General features: G+C 45.2%; 1 protein-coding gene across 2 annotated transcripts in view; it reads left to right on the top strand.

Moving 5' to 3' along the window:
• The first annotated feature begins 1,927 nt into the window (after window positions 1-1,927).
• The window catches only part of CNNM2 (cyclin and CBS domain divalent metal cation transport mediator 2), a 134,963-nt gene continuing 112,744 nt past the window's right edge, over window positions 1,928-24,146 (top strand). For both annotated transcript variants that reach the window (XM_056529650.1, XM_056529651.1), the window contains exon 1: window positions 1,928-3,630. In XM_056529650.1, the coding sequence (XP_056385625.1) occupies window positions 2,160-3,630 (1,471 nt within the window). In that variant the 5' untranslated portion in view covers window positions 1,928-2,159. The remainder of the gene's footprint in view (window positions 3,631-24,146) is intronic.

Consider the following 24,146-nt stretch of genomic DNA (forward strand, 5'->3'; position numbering starts at 1 on the left):
ATATGTGAGGGGCACATGATGAAGGGCATTATATGTGAGGGGCGCATGACGGGGGCATTATATGTGAGGGGCGCATGATGGGGGCATTATATGTGAGGGGCACATGATGGAGGGCATTATATGTGAGGGGCGCATGATGGAGGCATTATATGTGAGGGGCACATGATGGGGGGCATTATATGTGAGGGGCGCATGATGGGGGCATTATATGTGAGGGGCACATGATGAAGGGCATTATATGTGAGGGGCGCATGATGGAGGCATTATATGTGAGGGGCGCATGATGGAGGCATTATATGTGAGGGGCGCATGATGGAGTCATTATATGTGAGGGGCGCATGATGGGGGCATTATATGTAAGGGGGACATGATGGGGGCATTATATGTGAGGGGCGCATGATGGGGGCATTATATGTGAGGGGGACATGATGGGGGCATTATATGTGAGGGGCGCATGATGGGGGCATTATATGTGAGGGGGACATGATGGGGGCATTATATGTGAGGGGCACATGATGGAGGCATTATATGTGAGGGGCGCATGATGGAGGCATTATATGTGAGGGGCACATATAATGCCCCCATCATGCGCCCCTCACATATAATTATATGTGAGTGGCGCATGAAGGGGGCATTATATGTAAGGGGGACATGATGGGGGCATTATATGTGAGGGGCGCATGATGGGGGCATTATATGTGAGAGGCACATGTGGCCCAGGCTCACCCAGCCACTACCTCCAGTGGCCCCCAGATAACTTGAGTATGAGACCCCTGCTGTAGATAGAAATAAACTATCAATGATCTCCAACCTAAGGCTCTCGATTTGTTGCAAAACTACAACTCTCAGCATGCCCTGACATCGGCTGTCAGGGCATGCTGGGTGTTGTAGTTTTGTAACTGTTAAGGACTACTGCTGTATACAACATATTGATTTATTGATCTAACAAACCTGTTACTATGTCATTGCGTCGCCCTATACAATATTCTCACTAGAGTTAGTAAATAAATAATCGTAAACATCAACACACTGCTGATGTCATGACATTGTGATCTCTATACAGTGCTGATGTCATGACATTGTGATCTCTATACAGTGCTGATGTCATGACATTGTGATCTCTATACAGTGCTGATGTCATGACATTGTGATCTCTATACAGTGCTGATGTCATGACATTGTGATCTCTATACAGTGATGATGTCATGACATTGTGATCTCTATACAGCGCTGTTGTCATGACATTGTGATCTCTATACAGTGCCGATGTCATGACATTGTGATCTCTACACAGTGCTGATGTCATGACATTGTGATCTCTATACAGCGCTGTTGTCATGACATTGTGATCTCTATACAACGCTGATGTCATGACATTGTGATCTCTACACAGTGCTGATGTCATGACATTGTGATCTCTATACAGTGCTAATGTCATGACATTGTGATCTCTACACAGTGCTGATGTCATGACATTGTGATCTCTATACAGAGCTGATGTCAAGACATTGTGATCTCTATACAGCGCTGATGTCATGACATTGTGATCTCTACACAGTGCTGATGTCATGACATTGTGATCTCTATACAGTGCTGATGTCATGACATTGTGATCTCTATACAGTGCTGATGTCATGACATTGTGATCTCTATACAGCGCTGTTGTCATGACATTGTGATCTCTATACAGCGCTGATGTCATGACATTGTGATCTCTATACAGCGCTGATGTCATGACATTGTGACGTCACACGTGTCACGTTATAACTTTTAGCTGTCACTTTCTCCGAGCAGCAGCCTTCTAACGTTCAGCTGCAAGATAACTGTTTCGCATGCTGACCACGCCCCCGCGACATAGCCACGCCCCCCGCCGTCCAATAGGATCAAAGAACCGTTCCCCGCCCACTTACCTGTCAATAAACCCCGCCTTCTCAGGCGTAAACCCGCCTCCTGATTGGCCCTCTGGCATGTCGCTTAGCTTAGACTAGTTCACCTCGGGACGCACTAGCAGCCTCCTGTCAGAACCCGGGCGGGTGTCAGACTAAGCAGGGGGCTGTGCCACCGCTCCGGGGAATGAAGGCGATAACAGCCTGGATGTAAGCCCCTGTTCCCCGTTCTCTTTCCCCCCCTCCTCTTCCTCCCTCCCTCCCGGACCAAAGATGGCGGGCGGCTCCATCACACTGCCCACTGTCAACATGGCGGCGCGCAGTCACGGCCGGGTCCTGTGTCTGGTGATGATGATGTTGCTGCTGGCGCTGAGCAGTTGCCTGGCCGCCGCCGAAGAGGAGGAAGCGGAGACCGAGATCATCGGGCTGCGGCTGGAGGATACCGACGACGTGTCGTTCATGGACAGCGGGGCGCTGCGGGTGAGCGAGAGGACCCGGGTGAAGCTGCGGGTGTACGGGCAGAACATCAATAACGAGACATGGAGCAAGATCGCCTTCACCGAGCATCCGCCGCCCTGGGTGACAGTAGAGGGACCGGATCCTGGCAGCGGCCGAGAGGGCTTCCACCCCTGCGGGATCCGGACGTCTGACATCCTGATCCTCCCGCACATCGAGCTGAGCCGCAGCAGCTCCGGCATCGTGGAGATCGAGATCAAACCCCTGCGGAAGACGGAGAAGAGCAAGGCTTATTACCTGTGCACCTCCGTGTCCAGCCCCCCACCCAGTCCCGGTGCCCCCCAACCCTGGATCGAGACCACCTGGGTCTACCACCTGGGGGACGACACCAGGGTCATTGTGGTTGAGGAGAAGAAGTTCTTGTTGCCCTTCTGGCTCCAGGTCATCTTCATCGCTCTCCTCTTGTGCCTGTCCGGCATGTTCAGTGGCCTCAACCTTGGACTCATGGCTCTGGACCCCATGGAGCTTCGGATTGTCCAGAACTGCGGTACTGACAAAGAGAAGAATTACGCCAAGCGGATCGAGCCGGTACGCCGTCAGGGCAACTACCTGCTGTGCTCCCTGCTCTTGGGTAATGTGCTGGTCAACACCACCCTGACCATCCTTCTGGATGACATCGCCGGCTCAGGCTTGGTGGCCGTGGTGGTCTCCACCATTGGCATAGTCATTTTTGGCGAGATTGTGCCCCAGGCCATCTGTTCTAGGCATGGCCTGGCGGTGGGGGCCAACACCATCTTCTTGACTAAGTTCTTCATGATGATGACCTTTCCGGCCTCGTACCCGGTCAGCAAGTTGCTGGACTGCGTCCTGGGACAGGAGATCGGGACTGTGTACAACAGGGAGAAACTGCTGGAGATGTTGCGGGTGACTGACCCTTATAATGACCTGGTCAAAGAGGAGCTCAACATCATCCAAGGGGCTCTGGAGCTCAGGACCAAAACGGTGGAAGATGTCATGACCCCCTTGAGAGATTGCTTCATGATGGCCGGGGACGCCATCCTAGACTTCAACACCATGTCCGAGATAATGGAGAGCGGGTATACCCGCATCCCCGTCTACGAGGGCGAGAGGTCCAACATTGTGGATCTCCTCTTTGTCAAGGACTTGGCCTTTGTGGACCCCGATGACTGCACTCCCTTAAAGACCATCACTAAGTTCTACAATCACCCTCTGCACTTTGTCTTCAATGACACCAAGCTAGATGCCATGCTGGAAGAATTCAAGAAAGGTGGGTGGGAGATGGTTGGTGACACCTGTCTAGTCTTTTGCGGTCCAAGTAGCTGTTTGTACTACACATTAGAGTTATCCACCTGTTACAAAAGTACAATTCCCATCATGCCCGGACAGCCGAAGGCTGGCCGGACATGATGGGAATTGTACTTTTGCAACAACAGCAGAGCCACAGTTTGGAAACACTGCTTTAGCTTTTAAACAAACATAGTCTGCAGGACTGTGCACAGTACTCATTTGCTAATTCCTAAAGAAACCTTAATAGGTGTCAAAGTAAGCATCTTAACCAGGTAGTGTATACAAGGCGGAGTGATGTATCCATATTTTGACCCTACCTGATGTTGATCCTAAACACTACTTTAGCTTCTTGAGCAAACATGGTCTGCAGGACTGTGCACAGTACTTTCTAGTTCTTAAAGAAACCTTGATAGGTGTCAAAGTAAGCATCTTAACCCGGTAGTATATACTAGGCGGAGTGATGTAGTACCATACATGTAACCATATTTAACTCTACTTAATGTTGATCCTAAACACTGCCTTAGCTTCTTGAGCAAACATAGTCTGCAGGACTGTGCACAGTACTCACTTTCTAGTTCTTAAAGAAACCTCAATAGGGGGTCAATCTTAACCAGGTAATTTATATATAAGGCGGAATGATGCAGCACCATGGATGTAGCCATATTTTGACCCTATGTAATGTTGATCCTAACTTTGATGGTCCTAAAGAAAAAGCTGTGTGATCCACAGCTTGCACGTGGTGTAGCAGGTTGATCGATGACATCTACACAGACACCTCGAGGGTATTGCAACGTCAGACAGGTTGTGTGTGTGTCCTAGTCATGGTTTTCTATAGTTAGTCTCTAAAATAGTTCTCATGGCTAGTGGTATTCAGGTAATTTATGGTAAGCGTTAGGGTACATTCCCACACGGCGTATTTGCTGCTGCGTATTTTATTTTCTCTGTTGAAGTCAATGGGTAGGAAAATACGCAGCACCAAATACGCAGCAAAATACGCCGTGTGGGAACGTACCCTTAAAGTGAAGTACGTCTGGTCTACAACCCTCCTTGAGATTGAAGGCTGTTGCAACATTGGGTTAAATGGAGCACAAGCCTAGACTCTCATTGACTTCTCTGCACAATATCCTGCAGAAACTCGGTTCAGCGCTGTCCAGCACCGCTCTGCAGGCAGTGATCCTCGCTTTACAATGTGTGAATGATCTGATGCTCTAACATTTATAAAAGTTGGGTTAAGCTTCTTTAGATAAAGTATCTAAATCAGTGTTTCCCCAACCTGTGCCTCTCCAGCTGCTGCAGAACTGCAACTCCCAACGTGCCAAAGGGGCATTAGAGGAGTTGTAGTTTTGTAACAGCTGCAGAGCCACAGCTTGGGTGACACCGATCGCTCCTCTGACTTTGGCACTCTATGGGCACCCTAGTTGGGAAACACTCTAAGGGTGCATTCACACCACGTTTTTGCAATACAGTTCCCATAAACATTTTCTATGTGAAAACCGTATGAAACCGTATTGAAAACCGTATGCATTGACTCTCCATTGAAAACTGTATGCAAAAAGATGCATCAGGTTGTGTCAGTTTTGCATCCTGTAAGGTTTTGTCAGGTTTTTTTTTCCCTGTACCCAAAACCGTAGTCCGGCTGAAAAACTGTATTAAACTGTATACGTTTTTTTAATTTTTTTTAAACATGGGAGTCAATGGAAACCGTACAGAACTGTATGTGCATACAGTTCCATCCGGTTTTCACCATACGTTTTTTGACTTTGTACATTTTTTTTGGGGGGGGGGAATTTCAATCAAACAAGTGAAACTTTATTCAAAATGGAGTCAAAAGTTAAAAACGTATACGTTTTTTTAATTAAAAAACGGATGCAATCGGACATCATTTTTCAAACCGTCTACGGTTTTTAACTGTATATGGGTTGAAATTTGTACACACGTTCTGATACAGTTTAGTCCGGTTTTGAGGAATCCGTTTTTCATAAAAAAACCTGATACGGGAACTGTATTGCAAAAACGTGGTGTGAATGCAGCCTAATAGATCAATTTGCCATATGATTTCATTGTCCCGCTGTTTTAAACCGCTCTTAATATATGTTCCTACTAGCGGAATGGATGTAATTCCTGCACTTATGGTTTACCAATCATACCTACGGATTTCTAATGCAGATGGGCGCTTTCTACGTTGTGGTTTCGAGACCCATTCAATGGGGCCAATTCACGTTCAGCTGCAACCCATACACAATCTGTATCAACAAGTGGTTGTCACTACTATATTTATTGATTTATTTAATTTATTCATTCATTTATTTAATCATCTATTTAATTATTTATTTATGTTATCTATTTATCCATTTATATATTCATGTATTTATTTATTCATGTATTTAATTATTTATTAATTTTATCTATTTATTCATGTATTTATTTATCTATTTATTCTTTCCGCAAAAGATTTAAAAATCTGTCGGAAAAGCCTGCGCCACTTTGCATGGCATGGCGTTGGTTTTCCTACGGAAAACCGTTGGACTGTTTCACATGGATTCCGCATAGAATATTTAGGCTATGAAAATACCAATAAAAGTTTAAGTCGGCATCTTCCTGCCCTAGAATTGATAACAGGAAGTTGATAGAATTTGGGATTGCAGAGAAGACAATGGGACAGATTAATCAAAACTGTTGCCCCTAGCAACCAAGTATAGCACTGTTTAAGCAATGAAGGCAGAACTTTGTGGTTGCTATGGGCAACAAAGGCTTTGTTTTTGTTTTTTTGTTTTTTCTTTTTGACCAGTTTTGATTTAATGGGGCCGATAGGAGTTGCTATCCTTTTAAAGGAGTTATCAGTAATAGAAAAACAGAACTAATTTCTTCCAATACAGCACCACACCTGTCCGCCGGTTTTGTGTGGTATTACAACTTGGCTCCTTTTACTTTTAAAGGGGTACTCTGGTGGAAAATAATTTTTTTTTCAAATCAACAGGTGCCAGAAAGGTAAACAGATTTTTAAATTACTTGTATTTAAAAAATCTTAATCCATCCAGTAGTTATCAGCTGCTGTATACTACAGAGGAAGTTGAGTTGTTATTTTCTGTCTGACCACCCTGCTATCTGCTGACACCTCTGTCCGTGTCAGAAGAGGTTTTTTATAGGGATTTTCTCTTGCTTTGGACAGTTCCTGACATGGACAGAGGTGTCGGCAGAGAGCACCATAGTGCTCTCTGCTGACACCTCTGTCCATGTCAGGAACTGTCCAAAGCAAGAGCAAATCCCTATAAGAAACCTTATAGACAGAAAAGAACAACTCAACTTCCTCTGCAGTATACAGCAGCTCGTAAGTACTGGAAGGATTAAAGGGGTAGTCCAGTGGTGAAAAACTTATCCCCTATCCTAAGGATAGGGGATAAGTTTGAGATCGCGGGGGGTCCGACCGCTGGGGCCCCCTGCGATCTCTCTGTACGGGGGCCAGGCTCTCCGGCCAGATAGCGGGTGTCGACCTCCGCACGAAGCGGCGGCCGACACGCCCCCTCAATACATCTCTATGACAGAGCCGGAGATTGCCTAAGGCAGCGCTTCGGCTCTGCGATAGAGTTGTATTGAGGGGGCGTGTCGGCCGCCGCTTCGTGCGGAGGTCGACACGCCCCCTTCCCGCGGGCTGTCGGGACTCCGTACAGGAGATCGTGGGGGGCCCCAGTGGTCGGACCCCCGCGATCTCAAACTTATACCCTATCCTTAGGATAGGGGATAAGTTGTTCACCACTGGGTCACCACTGGACTAGTCCTTTTAAGATTTTTCTAGTTTGGAAACACTGTTGTAAGGGAAGGAAGTCTGAGAGTTTTGATATCAACCTTATAGTAGAATCGGATTATTTTGTGTATTCAGCCAACTACCGACGTCATTGCCTTGGTGGGCAGCTATATAAATGCTGTAGATCCGGAGGTGAGAATATTCTACCATCGGTCGGGTCTCTCGTCGCATTATTCACTATGCCAGTAACACAATTCGTAGTGTTCAGCTGACAGTAGTCAGACCGGCTAACATGACGCTGGCGTTTCTATGGTCTGTGAACCACAGACAAGGCTCTCTATTCCAGCCCTGTCTGCAGAGATGAAAATCTAGGTATAATGGGCAGGTAATTGGAGGGAATATGGAATTTCAGGAGTTCTTGCCGAATTCGATACCCTTGAGTTTACAATAGGTTCACAGATAAATCAAAGACCCTTTCCACTAAAATTCCAGATTAGATTAGCCCGAGAGTTTATTTATTTATTTATTTATTTTTTATCTGTTCCTGGGAAAGTTGGGTGCCTAAATTGATGATAGATTGATACATTTTCTGATCCTTGTAGAGTTGTTAAGCTGGAAAAGCCGGGTGACAGCCCTTTATTAAAGCTGTTTCTGGCAAGGAAGGAAAACAATGGACAAACAAGTCTTGTTCTGGAGAGCATTGGCCTCCAGGAGAGTGGATACCATGGCGCGTGCCAGATGCACAGGCTTCCCTTGTCTTTCTGTTCTATTTCCCGCCACATGTCCTACGCAGAGGTCCCTCTAGACCAGGGATTCCCTCCAGCTGTTGCAAAACTACAACTCCCAGCATGCCCAGACAGCCAACGGCTGTCTGGGCATGCTGGGATTTGTAGTTTTGCAACAGCCGAAGGCACCCTGGTTGGGAAACACTGCTCTGGTCACTACAGGGCTCTTATTTCTGCATGGTCCCTTTAACATAAACAGTATTGTAAAAGTTTGTCCAGCCATTATATTACCAGAATACAACAAGATAGGCAGAATCGGCTTTGCTGCCTCATTGGGATGCATACATTAAGCCGTCTTTACGTGTTTCTTGCCAATTTAATCTTCTATTTGGTGCCTGACAGGTATAGAGACAAGGACACAATAAATCTTTACACATTGGGAATATTAATGAATTCATTTCAGCATCCGCAGTGTGTAAAACGACTTCTGCTAAGGTTTACTTCTTATTTACCTCAGTTTACCTCACTTAATTGCATTGTGATAGTCTGCATGGGGAAAAAGCAACGTATAGTGGAGGAGTGTGAATAGCTACAGGGATGAGTCATGGTTTATCTATTGTGGGTTAAAGTAGTAGTAGTAGTATCCTTATCGGGGTGCAAGTTATTGAAACGTATACTCGGTTTGATGCCCTCCAACAGCTATTGACATAATATCTGCTCTAGTTTTTTTTTTGGATAGCCATTGTTTGGTTGCCATTGCTTGTATGCTCGTCATAGTGATGCTGTCTTATTCCAAGATTAAAGGGGTTATCCAGGAATCAAAAAACAGATAATTTCTTACAAAGACCACTCCCTGTCTGTCTCCAGGTTGGGTGTGGTTTTGCAGTTCCATTGAAGTGAATCGACCTAAGTTGTAATACCACACCCAAAGAGGAGACAGACAGGGAGCGGTCTGTTATTTCGATTCTTGAATAACCCCTTTAAAAGTTAGCCCTTATCCACATGAAAGGGGTAATTATTTGATTGGTGGGGGTCTGACCACTTGGACCCCCCCACAAAGCGATTGTAGTGGTTACTGCTCTGTTTATTCTTTATGGTACTCTTGAACATTGCAGAGCATTGGCTTTTTATGTTTGGAAGTCCCATAGACTTGGGGGCAATTCATCTCCTTTGCAGTAGTGGTCCTACCGGATGATGCCCTCCTAGCTAGTTTTCACTAATCCTGTGGATAGGGGACAACTTTTGACGTGTTTTGATTGGCCAATCTGAAGCACGAATGGGGAGAAGTCTGTGCTGCCGCGCGCTCCTCTCCCTGCTCTGTGTCACATGATCGAGACTCGCTCTATAGACTTACATTTTGAGACTGTACGAGGACATGACACAGAGTCTGGAGAGAACGCGCTGGGCTCAAACTTCCCACTGCTTGCGCTCCTGATCGGTGGGGGTCTGAACACTCAAACCCCCGCCAATCAAAAAGGGGGCGTGACTGACCCAAAAGGGGGCGTGGTTTCACTACCCGACCTATTTACTATTGAATTCACAGACAATCCTGTGGATCAATGGCTGGAAATTTCCACATAGAAAAAGCTGGTCAGAAAATTTTCCAGACTTTTCCCCTCTAGTAAATCAAGAGGAATCCTGCAAGTCTGAAACAACATTTCCCACTAGTAAAAACCCGACACTCTTAGTAAATGAGGCCCAATATGTAAATTGAGCCTGAGAAGCCCCGCCTCCTACATGCCATTCACTGAATTCATCAGAGGATCTTCTGGGGGACATATCTCAGGACCTACTGTACATATTTAAGTAAGTGACCCCTCGTTGAACTCCTGTTCACCCACACTATAATCCAGTGTATTGGGTTTAGTCTGGGTGAACAGGATAACAGTTTTCCTTTTTAATGTTGGTGACTCAATGCTCACCCAACAGGAGATGTCGGAGGCAGAAGGTTTGGGCAGTTGGCACCTTTTTTATTCTGAAGAGAGAGATGCCCCCATCAGAATTGTCTGGCAGCAGCTACTTATCTTCTCCCTTTTGAGAAGACATGCACCCTTAGTTGAGTTTTGTTTATTTAGGGGGTTGATAGTAGAGATGAGCGAACTTACAGTAAATTCGATTCATCACAAACTTTTCGGCTCGGCAGTTGATGACTTATCCTGCATAAATTAGTTCAGCTTTCAGGTGTTCCGGTGGGCTGGAAAAGATGGATACAGTCCTAGGAAAGAGTCTCCTAGGACTGTATCCACCTTTTCCAGCCCACGGAGCACCTGAAAGCTGAACTAATTTATGCAGGATAAGTCATCAATTACCGTGCCGAGAAGTTCGTGACAAATCGAATTTACTGTAAGTTCGCTCATCTCTAGTTGATAGTGCTGGGCGGTATGACCAAAAATTGATATCATGGTATTTTTTAAATTATGGCGGTTTCATGTTATTTAAGGGTATTTATTTTTCTTTTGCCCATTGACCCCCCCCCCCCCACTCAAGCGGCTGGGGAACTAATCGTATATGACCCGCGGACGCTGCTCTGCTTCTCCCCCCCCCTTCCCCCCCTGAATTATTAGCTGCATTGCTCTGTCCCCACATCGGGGAACTAATCATACGTTACCTGCAGGCTCTGCTCTGCTTCTCTTTCTGTAAGCTGCAGCGCTGCACATCCTCCCCACATTGGGAAATGAATGATTTGTGAGCCGAGGGTGCAGGGCTTCGGCTCTGATCAGAGAACGGAAGCTGTCAACTCCCCCTGCAAGCGATGAAAGCCATTGAGCTGGGCTTTTGTTCTGATAAGAAGGGACGGGGATCAGAAGCTCCCCAGCGCCCGCGGCTCACTGGCTTTCAGCGCTTGCAGGGGGAGGTGACCGCTTTCGTTCTCTGATCAGGACAGAAGCCCTGCACCCGCTGCTCACAAATCATTCATTTCCCGATGTGGGAAGGATGTGCAGCGCTGCGGCTCACAGGAGGAGTAGCAGAGCAGCACATGTGGGGAGGATGTGCAGCGCTGCGGCTCACAGGAGGAGTAGCAGAGCAGCACATGTGGGGAGGATGTGCAGTGCTGCGGCTCACAGGAGGAGAAGCAGAGCAGCACATGTGGGGAGGATGTGCAGCGCTTCGGCTCACAGGAGGAGTAGCAGAGCAGCACATGTGGGGAGGATGTGCAGTGCTGCGGCTCACAGGAGGAGTAGCAGAGCAGCGCATGTGGGGAGGATGTGTAGTGCTGCGGCTCACAGGAGGAGAAGCAGAGCAGCGCATGTGGGGAGGATGTGCAGTGCTGCGGCTCACAGGAGGAGTAGCAGAGCAGCGCCTGCGGGTAACATATGATTAGTTCCCCGATGTGGGGACAGAGCGCTGCTGCTGATAATTCATTGGGGGTATTGCGGTATCTAAAAAATGTATATTGTAAAGAAAAAAACACACCAGTATTCAGTATGAATCGGTATATCGCCCAGCACTAGGGGTTGGAAGGAATTGTTGTCAGTTGAGGGAGCAATCGCGTGTCCCCCTCATGTGTACGACCAGCCTTACTCCACCACCAGAACTTTATTAACAAGTAACAAACCTTTATAGAATCTTTGTATAGTTCTTTTTTTTTTTTTGTGGTTTCAACTTATTAACTCTGGTACTTTAGGGCACCCAGCAAGCAGTCTAGGTGCCCATTAGTCTACATACAGTAAAACCTCTCCGAAGACCACCCACTTATCTAGACCAGATTTTGTGTTCCTGATTTTCAGTCCATCATACAAGAACATGTAATCTAATTTAATTTTGGGTGGTTTTCTTGCAGGTTTCAGTGTAGTTACATAAACACAGGTGTTCACAGTAAGCTCTATCTATGTACTATAAGGAAGATTTCATCTGCACGCCGGTTTGTCTTCCCTTATATTAAGTAGAAAGGAGTGATCCTTAAAGGGGTACTCCACTGGACAGCGTTCGGAAGTAAATGTTCGGAACGCTGTTTTCGCACTGCGGGGATGGCCAAGCCCCCTCACTGCAAGTCTATGGGAGGGGGCATGCCGGCCGTCACACCCCCTCCCATAGACTTGCAGTGAGGGGGCGTGACTGACCCCCACAGCGCGAAAAAATTTACTTCCGAACGCTGGCCAGTGGAGTACCACTTTAATGTGCATGATTTCTTAAGGGAAGGTGAAAAGTTCAGGAACGGGAAACATTGTAAGTTGTGTTATCTTAGTAAAATATTGTGTAGCAAACAGAAAGGTTAGGTGGTTGGGGAAGGTTATCATAACTACCATTCAGCAAGGTGGTTTTAAATAACCAGCGTGTCACTGCAATATATCTATGTATTCTTGGCACTAAGTGATCGTACTTTATGACACCTTTCCTTCTGTATAAGGGAAAACACAAGTTTACAAGGCCTCTTGTTCAAAGTTTACACCTCTGCTCATCTTTGGTCTAGGTGCTGAAGATCTTTATCAATTAAGGGTTGTGTAGACCGTTATATACTTTCCTTTGTACCAGTCTCTATCAGTTCCTGATAAGGAATGTTCTTCTCAATAACTCTGGACTCGGTGTGAAATAACGCTGGCACAAAAGGGAGGATTTTTGTAAGAAAGGCACAAACAAAGCCTGCATGGTTTTGCTGGTTATGTAATTAAGAGGCTTACCCGCCTGTTGGGTTGTAGCACAGTTGCAAATGTGGGGCAAATAGTTTTGCTGTCTGAGGCTACATTTATGGCTTCGTGTGCCCCTTTTACAAGTGTCACGCAAAAACATGGATGTTACGTGATGCACATGACATCCTGCAATGTAAAACTACTATACAGTATATGTATTTCAATAGCTCAGCAGAGGGGTTATGGTTTCAAGCTTTAAGTAAATATTTTAAAAAAGTTAATTTGTTGTGAGTTTAACTCATTAAAGGGGTGTTCAGCGCCTAGACATCTTATCCCCTATCCAAAGGGTAGGGGATAAGATGTCTGATCGCAAACTAGGATGCGGCACCCTGCTGTCATCACTGCACAGAGCAAACTCTCCCTGTGCGTAATGATGGACGATACAGGGGCCGGAGCATCGTGACGTCATGGCTCCGCCCCCTCGTGACATCACAGCCCTTCCCCTTAATGCAAGTCTATGGGCGGAGCCGTGACCTCACAATGCTCCGGCGCCTTTATCGCCCGTCATTACGCACAGAGTGAGTTTGCTCTGTGCAGTGATGAAAGCGGGGTGCTGCAGCCGAGATTGCGGGGGTCCCCTGCGGCGGGCCCCCCGCGATCAGACATCTTATCCCCTATCCTTTGGATAGGGGATAAGATGTCTAGGGGTGGAGTACCCCTTTAAGGACACAGCCTGTTTTTTTTATTTTTACATTTTCTTTTTTTTCCTCTGTTTTATAACTATTTTAGATTTACCTCCACAGACCCATATGAGGGCTTTTTTTTATTTTATTTTTTTGTGCAACAAATTGTACTTCACAACAAATTGTACTTTATTTGGGGAGGAGCTTATTTACATTTGTTTTAAAACTTTTTTTTTCCACTTTTTATGTCTCTATAGGGGACTATTTATAGCAATCAATAGATTGCTAATACTGTTGAGTGCTTTGCACAGGCATAGCGCTGATCGGCAATCTACTTCTCTGGTCTGCTAGATGGCAGACCAGAAAAGAATACCCCATGATGATGGCAGAAGACAGGTAAGGAGACCTCCTTCTGCCGTCTTGGCTGATCTGATCCCTGCCGTCGTGCTGCAAGTGATCACATCAGCCATTGGAGCCGCCGCAATATTGATCATGGTGTCTGAGGGGTTAAAGGAGTTATCCACCATAAGATGATTTTAGTACGTACCTGGCTGACAGTAATGCACATGCTTAAGAAGGATCTGCGCTTGTCTTGTGAGATTACCATAACACTGTGGCTAGCTTTTTGTGAACTGGTATTTCCTGTTTGAGTTTTCTTCTTTTGCCTACAAATCCCATAATTCCATTTTCCTCCCACCCATTGAAACATAAATGATCTGCATCCATTCAAAAGACCTGTGGTTTTCAATCAGGGAGCCTACAGCTGTTGCATTAGTTGCAGATTAATCTCTCTCCCACCAAGCGATCCCTCCACCCATTGAAGCAGACAGGCTCCCTGTCATCAGCTGACTAGTGAGTCAGGTCTCTGCCGCATTGCAACCTGGGAAAAATCTGAGACAACAGTCATTTTGTATGGTGTTAAAAATAAATATTGGGGTGAAAATAACAGAAGAATTGTGAGAAAACCATCACACACAGGTACAGATACTATATTATGAACTACAATAAATTTACAGCTCCTTTATCCTAGTCAAATAAAAAAAAATCCTGGAATACCCCTTTTAATGGCAGACATCAGCACGATTCCTGATGTCCGCCATTACCAGCGGGTCCCTGGCTGCTGATAGCAGCCGCGACCTGCCAGATATGAAAAGAGCGCAGCTACTGTGCTCTCTTCCTGGACAGCAAATGTATGTCCTGGTGTGCTAAGTACCAACACATCAGGACATACATTTACGTCCAATGTCGTTAAGGGGTTAAGTAGTCTTTGTTGACACACACTCCATTGCGGACTTACTCAGTTACAGCAGTCTGCTGATAGAGAGTAGGTATTGTGAAGGAAAATATTATTTGATCCACTGCTGATCTTGAACATTTGTCTACGGACAAATAAATGTTTAATCTGTAGATATATTTAAACAGTGAGAGACAAAATAACAAAAAAAAAATCCCGAAAAACTAGTTGTGTTGATTTGCATTTTACTTTTGAAATAAGTATTTGATCCTCCTATCAATCTGCTAAATTTCTGTCTCCCAGATGTCTTTTATAGAGATCATGAGCTGAGATTAGGAGCACTCTCCTCATCTGAGCTTGTTACCTGTATAAAAAAAACAAACATCTGTCCACAGAAGCATTCAATCAGATTCCAAACTCTCCATCATGGCCAAAACCAAAAAGCTGCTCAAGGATGTCGGGAACAAGATTGTAGACCTACACAAGGCTGGAATGGGCTACAAGACCACAAACAAACAGCTTGGTGAGAAGTTTACAACCAGTGGTACGATTTATTCTCAAATGGAAGAAACACTGTCTATCTCCATTGATTGTGCGTTTAATAAGAGACCCCCAACTCGTGGAATTTCAGTGATCATGAGGACGATGAAGAATTAGCCCAGAACCACACAGGAGGATCTTGTCAGTGATATCAAGGCTGCTGGGCCATACCCGCCAAGAAAACAATTCGTAACATACTATGACTGAAATCTTGCAGCGCCTGCAAGGTCCCTCTGCTCAAGAAAGCTTATGTGCAGACCAATCTGATATACTGTGTCTCGTTCGCTCTCTCTCGGTCTATCTCTCTCTCGCTCTCTCTCTTTCTTTCTCTCTCTTGCGCTCTCTCTCTCTCTCTCTCTTCAGATAAATCTATTAAAATTCTAGATTTGATAATTTTATTTTTCAGTGGGCAAAAATATAAAATCAGTAGGAATCAAATATTTTTTTCTTTCACTGTACATTCAGACAATCTCCACTGATTTATTTCTGTATTGCTTCTATTGCCAACAGGGCAGGGTGTTGGGGTGGGTGCTGCACAATTCAGCTCAGTGACAATGCCCTGTAACATTTCCCCAACCAGAATACTACAGAGCCTCTGTTCTATTAGAGCCTGTTCTGGAGATGTTTGGAAGACTACAACATCACGAGCTGTCTTTAGCACGATGGGAAAACTATTAGTATGGATAAAGATGTTTAGTTGTCCTTAAAGCAGTCAATAAATGTCATCCAGAACATAGCACTGGATGGATGTGGCCACACTTTGCTTGTTTGAAGTTTGACTGGAGGGAACACAGGGTGGAGGATTAATTTAAATGGTCAGTAATTTCAACACACTTTGCATAAATCAATAGTGCAAGCTCATATATATATATAAAAAAAAAATGAATGTGGTTATCCAGCAATATTTAATTATTTTTTATCCAATTAAAGTGTGAGATAACAAAAAAAACTTGTACTTTAACCTCCCTCACTCTCCTGCCTTTGGTATCATGGCTCTAGGTCTCCACTACCTGGACCTGCAGACAGTAAGTCACCCATTGCCAATCACTGGTCACCGTGGTGTCCCTGCTTGATAACCCCTTTTAATATATCAATATATCTTATCATAGGAAAATACCACCACCCCTTCCTCTCCCAAAACTTTCAATCACTTTGAAAAAGCAACTCCGTTCTGTCTTGTGTTTACAAGACAGATTAGCGGCTCACTGAGAGATTAGATTACAAGCTACCAACAGAACTCTATAGGGGTGTGAAGATTGAGACAAGAAAGGGAGTGAGTTCCAAAAGAGAGAAACCCAGAGACTGCAAACAGACAATTGTAAGTATAGATCTCACCTCAGGATAAAAGTTTACTGTTCAGTAATACTCTACAATGCCTTTCATGCTGCTGCTTCTTGAAGTGTGTATGGAGACATAGAGCAGGATCCCCTTCCCTCTACTGTGTATGGGAGCCATCATAGAGGAAATGCTTTAACTCCTAGCTCAGGGTCAACGAAAAGTTGAAGATGGAGCCTGTATAGAGCAAATAGAGCTGCTCCTCATCTACACACATGGAACCTTAGACTAAAAAGTTACCTGAAATGCTTTAGTAGTCTGTGCTGGATTTGTAAGTTTTCTAGTTGTGCACTTCCAGGGGGTGTGGAAAGCAGATTCACTGTTACACTGCATTTAACATTTGCACAAAAAATCATTTTGGAGCAAATTTTATCCAATTATTGGCAACCATGGGAAGGTGTGTAAGCTATTCACCCTTTGCACTTTCAATATGCTTCCTGTGCAAATCTATGAAATGACGTGCTCAATATAATCATTTTTGCACAGCAACTGGGAAAAGCACACTTGCTCAGCAGGTTTCACATGCAAAAAACTGCGCTAGTGATAAATTTCCCCCCAAATGTACATTTTAATAATAGATTGTGATCTCTGCTGGTCCCACGGCCTTATAGACCAGGCATACGGGAAGAACAGAAGACTGATAAAATGTTACCGTCCTAATTCCACTTGCAATAATATTATGGCCTTGGGTGCAAAACCTGATGGAAGCTAATGCAAGAAGGAATGTACAAATGATTGTCTGAATGCGGGCCTCGCAGCTTACACCACTTTGTTCTGTGATCTTGGCATACCAGTCCATGTAGCATACATCTAATAGGAACGGCTGAGCCGTGTGCCAGGTCTTAATGATATTCCTGTCTGAGCGGCGGCGGGATAAAGACTGGCTCAGTCAATTACACTAATTCGTTTGTGCTCATACAGAGATACTTAAATCTAAGCTTTCAGAAATGCATAAGGACACGTTTGAGAAACAAAGACCTTTTCTGTACCATCTCTTTGCAAGTAGCAACTCCTACATTGGGGAGTGCTAGTGTCCTGGAGATACTTATACCAGGCAAATGCTGAGTAGGGAAAGTTAGCAGCGCTATTCCCCGCAGCATAAAGAAAATAGACTTTCCATAGCAAAGTCAGCAGTCCTGATAATAAAATGGCGTGCTCTAGTGTTTGTCAGATCAAAGTCCTTCCAGTCCCACTACCCTCAAATGTATTGTGGTGAATAAGGAGGCCTCTGCTCCATTCCTTGCCTCTGTCCCTTTAGTTTTTGCCTAGAAGTGGACATAACTGTGTAAATTGATATGGGTCACATGGTGCATAACCTTACAGTGGCTTTGGGCATGTTCAGCTACAGGCCATTTATTTATTTTTGCTCAAGGAAATGTCTCAAAAGTAGCATCAGTAGTACTGACCATAAATAAACTGCAATGCAGAATAAAATAAAGGAAATTATTGTAGTACAATAATAAAGACATGTAATGAAACACAGAAGATATTGGGGAGATTTATCAAAATCTGTGTAGAGGAAGAGTGGTGAAGTTGCCCCTAGCAACCAGTCAGCTAGCTTCTTTCATTTTTAGAGGCCTGGGAAAAATGAAAGAAGCAATCTCATTGGTTGCCATAGGCAACTGCGCCACTCTTCCTCTACACAGATTTTGATAAATCTCCCCATTATATTTTCAGGTTACCTAAGGATCCCTTCAAATCCTCTAAACAATACCAAGTCGTATGTTAGAAGTATCTCATAATGTAGTGTCTGTCTTCTGAGTTTGGACAGGAATCAATAAAACTTTTCCATTTAGATAAAAAGGATTTCATTGTGTGTTTAGTGTCTCTTGAGTTCCTTAAGCTGCTCCATACGTAGCGTCTGTCATCTCCTTTATAGTTTCATCTGCAGTAGGCATGGTCGGCCGGAGCCAATGGTGCAACAAGCATTTCGAGGTAAGAAGGAGCTAGAGGTAAAACCTTGTTAGCTATATTCAGTGAAAAGGGATCTGAGGTACGTAGTAGAATATCACATCAGCATGTCCTCCAAACATCCACACCAGCACCATCAGCATGTCCTCCAAACATCCACACCAGCACCATCGGCATGTCCTCCAAACATCCACACCAGCACCATCGGCATGTCCTCCAAACATCCACACCAGCACCATCGGCATGTCCTCCAAACATCCACACCAGCACCATCGGCATGTCCTCCAAACATCCACACCAGCACCATCGGCATGTCCTCCAAACATCCACACCAGCACCATCGGCATGTCCTCCAAACATCCACACCAGCACCATCGGCATGTCCTCCAAACATCCACACCAGCACCATCGGCATGTCATCCAAACATCCACACCAGTACCATCGGCATGTCCTCCAAACATCCACACCAGCACCATCGGCATGTCCTCCAAACATCCACACCAGCACCATCGGCATGTCCTCCAAACATCCACACCAGCACCATCGGCATGTCATCCAAACATCCACACCAGCACCATCGGCATGTCATCCAAACATCCACACCAGTACCATCGGCATGTCCTCCAAACATCCACACCAGCCCCATCAGCATGTCCTCCAATCATCCACACCAGCACCCTCCCCATCAGCATTAGCCTCATAGATACACCTCTCTAATCAGCATTAGCACCATAGATAAATGGCAGCCCCTTTCAGCATGTTCCCCATACATGCATCCACACCTGCCCCCCAGCATCTCCTCCATATATCCACACCAGCCCCCCTCTCAGCATCTCCCCCAAACATCCACACCAGCCCCTTTAACAGCATGTCCTCCATACATCCACACTACCTCCCCTTTCAGCACCTCCTCCATATATCCACACCAGCCCCCCCATCAGGGTGTCCTCCATGCATCCACACCAACCCCATTAGCATCTCCTCCATACATGCACACCAGCCCCCCATCAGCATCTCCTCCATACATGCACACCAACTCCCCATCAGCATCTCCTCCATGCATCCACACCAACTCCCCATCAGCATCTCCTCCATGCATCCACACCAGCCCCCATCAGCATCTCCTCCATACATGCACACCAACCCCCATCAGCATCTCCTCCATACATCCACACCAACCCCCCATCAGCATCTCCTCCATACATCCACACCAACCCCCATCAGCATCTTCTCCATACATGCACACCAGCCCCCATCAGCATCTCCTCCATACATCCACACCAACACCCCATCAGCATCTCCTCCATGCATCCACACCAACCCCCATCAGCATCTCCTCCATGCATCCACACCAACACCCCATCAGCATCTCCTCCATGCATCCACACCAACCCCCCATCAGTATCTCTTCCATACATCCACACCAGCCACCATCAGCATCTCCTCCATACATGCACACCAACCCCCATCAGCATCTCCTCCATGCATCCACACCAACCCCCCATCAGCATCTCCTCCATGCATCCACACCAACACCCCATCAGCATCTCCTCCATGCATCCACACCAACCCCCCATCAGTATCTCCTCCATACATCCACACCAGCCCCCATCAGCATCTCCTCCATACATGCACACCAACCCCCATCAGCATCTCCTCCATACATCCACACCAACCCCCCATCAGCATCTCCTCCATACATCCACACCTGCCCCCATCAGCATCTCCTCCATACATCCACACCAGCCCCCCATCAGCATCTCCTCCATACAGCCACACCAGGCCCCCTTCAGCATCTCCTCCATACATCCACACCAGCCCCCATCAGCATCTCTTATCCTCTATAAATCCTTCCCTGGGGGGAAGTAGCATGTCTCCCTAAGATACATACCTGCTCCCCCATCAGCATGGCCCCCATACATATATACTGTGTTTCCCTCTCCCCTCCTCAGTATGTCCTCCATACCTCCACACTGTGCACCACCACCACCCCCAGCTTATGTACTCTTTCAACCAGGCAAGGTTGCAAAATATCAAGAGACCCAGGTATTTCTCCAATGTAAATGGGTGGGAACTGAGAAGTCGAAATGTTTATACGCAGGTTGCTCCTGTGGTCCTATTTTGTAGATACACTTTTTTTTTTCTTTCACCCCTTAACAATATCAGACGTAAATGTACATCCTGGTGCCCTGGCATTTCTGGGTGACTACCATTTGGTACATCTAGTGACCTGTGGTAAGGTTGTCACAAGGAGATTTTTTTATTCCAGGAAGAATTGTTGTTTGGCCCATGCCCATTTTACGCAAATGTGGTGCTTTTTTTTTTTATCTAAAAAGCTGGGACTAGAGGGAATATGTTATTTTTTTTTTACCAACCCTAATAGACACTTGCATGCTTGCATGTGTTTTCAATGGGGAGAGTGGAATAAGTTGCTGCCAAACACCTCTCTGGCAACTGCTTATCCCTTTGAGATATGTTGAAATCCAGCATTCCTGATCATTCCTTTTCTCAGCCATCAGGGGGCAGTCGATAGACCCTAATATAGGTCAGGGGGTCACATTAAATTACAAGGGCTGTCTTGCTTCCTTTCCATTGAGACAAAAGGATTGGTAAGATCTCTGCTGTTAGATAAAAATATATAAGGTGTTAGGGCCCATGTGCACTATGGAATATCTACCTGAAGAAATTCCAGGCAGTCATTTCATGTGCCGCCACCACAATAAATTAGCGCTATGACTTCTTGGCCATGCTCTGTTCGCTTGTAAATTCAGAATTACATTAATTGCCCATAAGAACTACATCCATTTTTATGTAGTTCTTATGTGCAATAAATGTAATTCATAATTTACAAGTGAAGCCTTTGTGAAAACTGTTTTTACAAGGGCACAGAGCAACACCAGAGAGAAAAAAGATGAGAGAAGCATACCCCAGCTGGAGGAACAAAAGTGGGATAGCAAGCTTGCCTGCACGAGGGCAGCGCTATTGACAATCTGCTCCCCTTGGTGAAGTAAGTGCATCTACTTACCTTGTAAAACGATTATTCAGCTGTTGTGTGGGAAGGTGTGTCCGCTCCTCCATTTTTCTCTTTTGCAGATCTGATTTCGGAAGCTCAAATTGGCTTAAATCGTATTTGTGCATGGACAGATACAGACCCTTTAACTTCTATAGGGCTGCAGACCCGATCGTAGTCAGCTAGCAACTACAATCAGGTCATTTTCTTAGGGCGTCCGATTTTTGACACAGACTGAAAATCGTGGTCCGCCATGATTTTCAGTCAGTTTATATATGAGTTTATCATATATAGTAAAGGCAGCTATTTTATATGCACATAATCCCATCAGGACCAGTATGCGATCCTTCAAGTAGGAACAGCACACCACAGTGGTCCACACCTGTGCCCTTGAAGCTGTTGCAAAACTACAACTCTCAGGCTATGTTCACATGCCGCTCGGAAATTCCTCTGCAGCAGAATCCTATTGATTTTAATGGGATTCTGCTGCACCTTGCACTTGATAAAATTTCCACAGCAGTTGAAATTCCGAGCAAGGGCTGCTTGGACTTGTATTTTTGCAACAGCTGGAGACACACTGTTTGGAAACCCCTGGTTTAGTGGTATAGTTTTTTTTTTCTGCATGCTTGTATCCTATTTCTAAATTCTTTTGGGAAATGACTGCTGGAACCTGTAGGTCTCCTGGTTGCTTTCCAATGAGGACTTTTCCTCCTAACTGTTGTGAAGATTGCGTGTTACTGTCCACATACATTACCCTGAAAAGCTCAGCCTGTCTTGCAGATCCACTAGGGAAGTGTTGTCATCTCCAATAAACCAGACAAATGGTCACAACCCAAAGCTAGGAGGAAAAGTGCAATCAAAATGTTAGTGTTATCACCTTTGAATGCTCTTCTATATTGTCTTAGGGTTTACTTCATAAACACTTTATTAGGTTGACCATCAGCAGGTGGTGTTGTATTTGACTTTCTTCTCTTTGGGTATTCCTATCCTAAACATTTATAGCGTAAAGCTACAGAATATGCTATAAATGAGTGATAGATGGAGGTCTCATCACTACGACCCTCACATGGGAGTCCCATGATGCCTCTTTGCAGTTTCCTAGCTGCTGCATTCTTCATACATTCCAGAGGTGAGGTGACCCTCCTTTATCAGTCATACACCCTGTTCCAAATTATTATGCAAATTATATTTTTCTCATTTAACTAAATAATTGATGTAAATAACAGTCAGCATAATTCTCATGTTTATCACTATTAAGAAGAGTACAATTCAAATTTTATTGAACAAACCTCTTAATGATAACAGTATCTTAAAACTTACAATGCACTGTTCCAAATTATTACGCACAGTAAGTTTCAAAACATTTTATAGGTTATAAAGAACTGAAAATTGTTATTTGTTGTGTTTGCAGCATATTTACTGAAATCAAACAACATTTTAACTTTTTAAAAATTTTAACAGCTCTGTACGGGGCTGAGGAAGGTGCAGAACTGTGTCCTGCCCATCTGTCATCCCCCTCCCCTCGCTGTATGTTCGGAAATCTCCAAACAGCTGAGGGGAGGGGACAGTGTAAAATTGTACCGGGCGCAGTTTTGCTCCTCACAACGGCATTTATCAGTGAACAGGACTGTTTGAAAATTAGTCTTCATGTATTTTTCTGCCCAATGCAGCCATTTCTGCTTGTGAGCATTGGTTAGTGGTGGCCGCATAGGTTTATGCACAGTTGCAAGACTCTGGAGAACTCTACACCTTGATGGCCGTGGGACTCCAGAGGCACCAGCAGCTTCAAATATCTGTTTGCTGCTCTGTAATGGTATTTTAGCAGCTGCTCTCTTGATCCGATGCATGGATCTGGCAGAAATCTTCCTCTATGTGCCTTTATCTGCACATCTGTGCTCTGAATCAGCCACAAATCTCTTAATAGTGCGACGATCATGCTTAAGTTTTCATGAAATATCTAATGTTTTCATGCCTCGTCCAAGGCATTAAACTATTTCACTGTTTTCTGCAGCAGAGAGATCCTTTTTCTTCCCCATATTGCTTGAAAATGGTGCTCTGCTTAATAATGTGGAACACCCAACTTTAGTCGTTTTTCCTTAAATTGGGCTCACCTGGCAATCTAATTATGTCCGAGATTGTTTTCATTGATCAAAGGAGCCCTGAGACACAATGCCATCACAAGTTAAACTGAAAAACTAAATATTTAATCTTTGTGACACTTAAATATAATTTGCATAATAATTTGGAACAGGGAGTAGAGTTATGGAAAGAGGCATTCAAGCAGCAAACCTGTTTTCTTGGTAGATGAGGGTCTCGAGGTGGGACCCTCCCCTATCTGGTTTAAAGAGGTTATCCAGTATCTAGGGGATAATTGTCAAATCGTGGGGGATCTAACAGCTTGGACCCTCTGCGCTCTCCTGTCTGACGCCACGGCTCTATGCTTGAATGGAGGGCAGGGATGTGGGAATTGTATTGCCCGAGGTGATTTCGTCAGGCATTTAGCCCTGCTTCGGGCAAGCAGCACTAAATGCCAGAAGACTTCACATATGACGGGGAAAGACTGTCTTGCCCCATCACTAAACTGCTATTCACCGCAGCTGTATGCTGCAGCCTGTAGCAAGTCTTCCTGGCGGAGGTGCGCGCAGTGAGTGACGTCATCGCACGTTCCGTGCAGGACGATGGGACGCTGACATCCTGCGCGGCACATTCGATTACTTCAATCACTGCGCGCACCTCCCCCAGGAAAT

The sequence above is a fragment of the Hyla sarda genome, chromosome 7 (assembly GCF_029499605.1).
Source record: "Hyla sarda isolate aHylSar1 chromosome 7, aHylSar1.hap1, whole genome shotgun sequence".
NCBI classification, from domain to species: Eukaryota; Metazoa; Chordata; class Amphibia; order Anura; family Hylidae; genus Hyla; species Hyla sarda.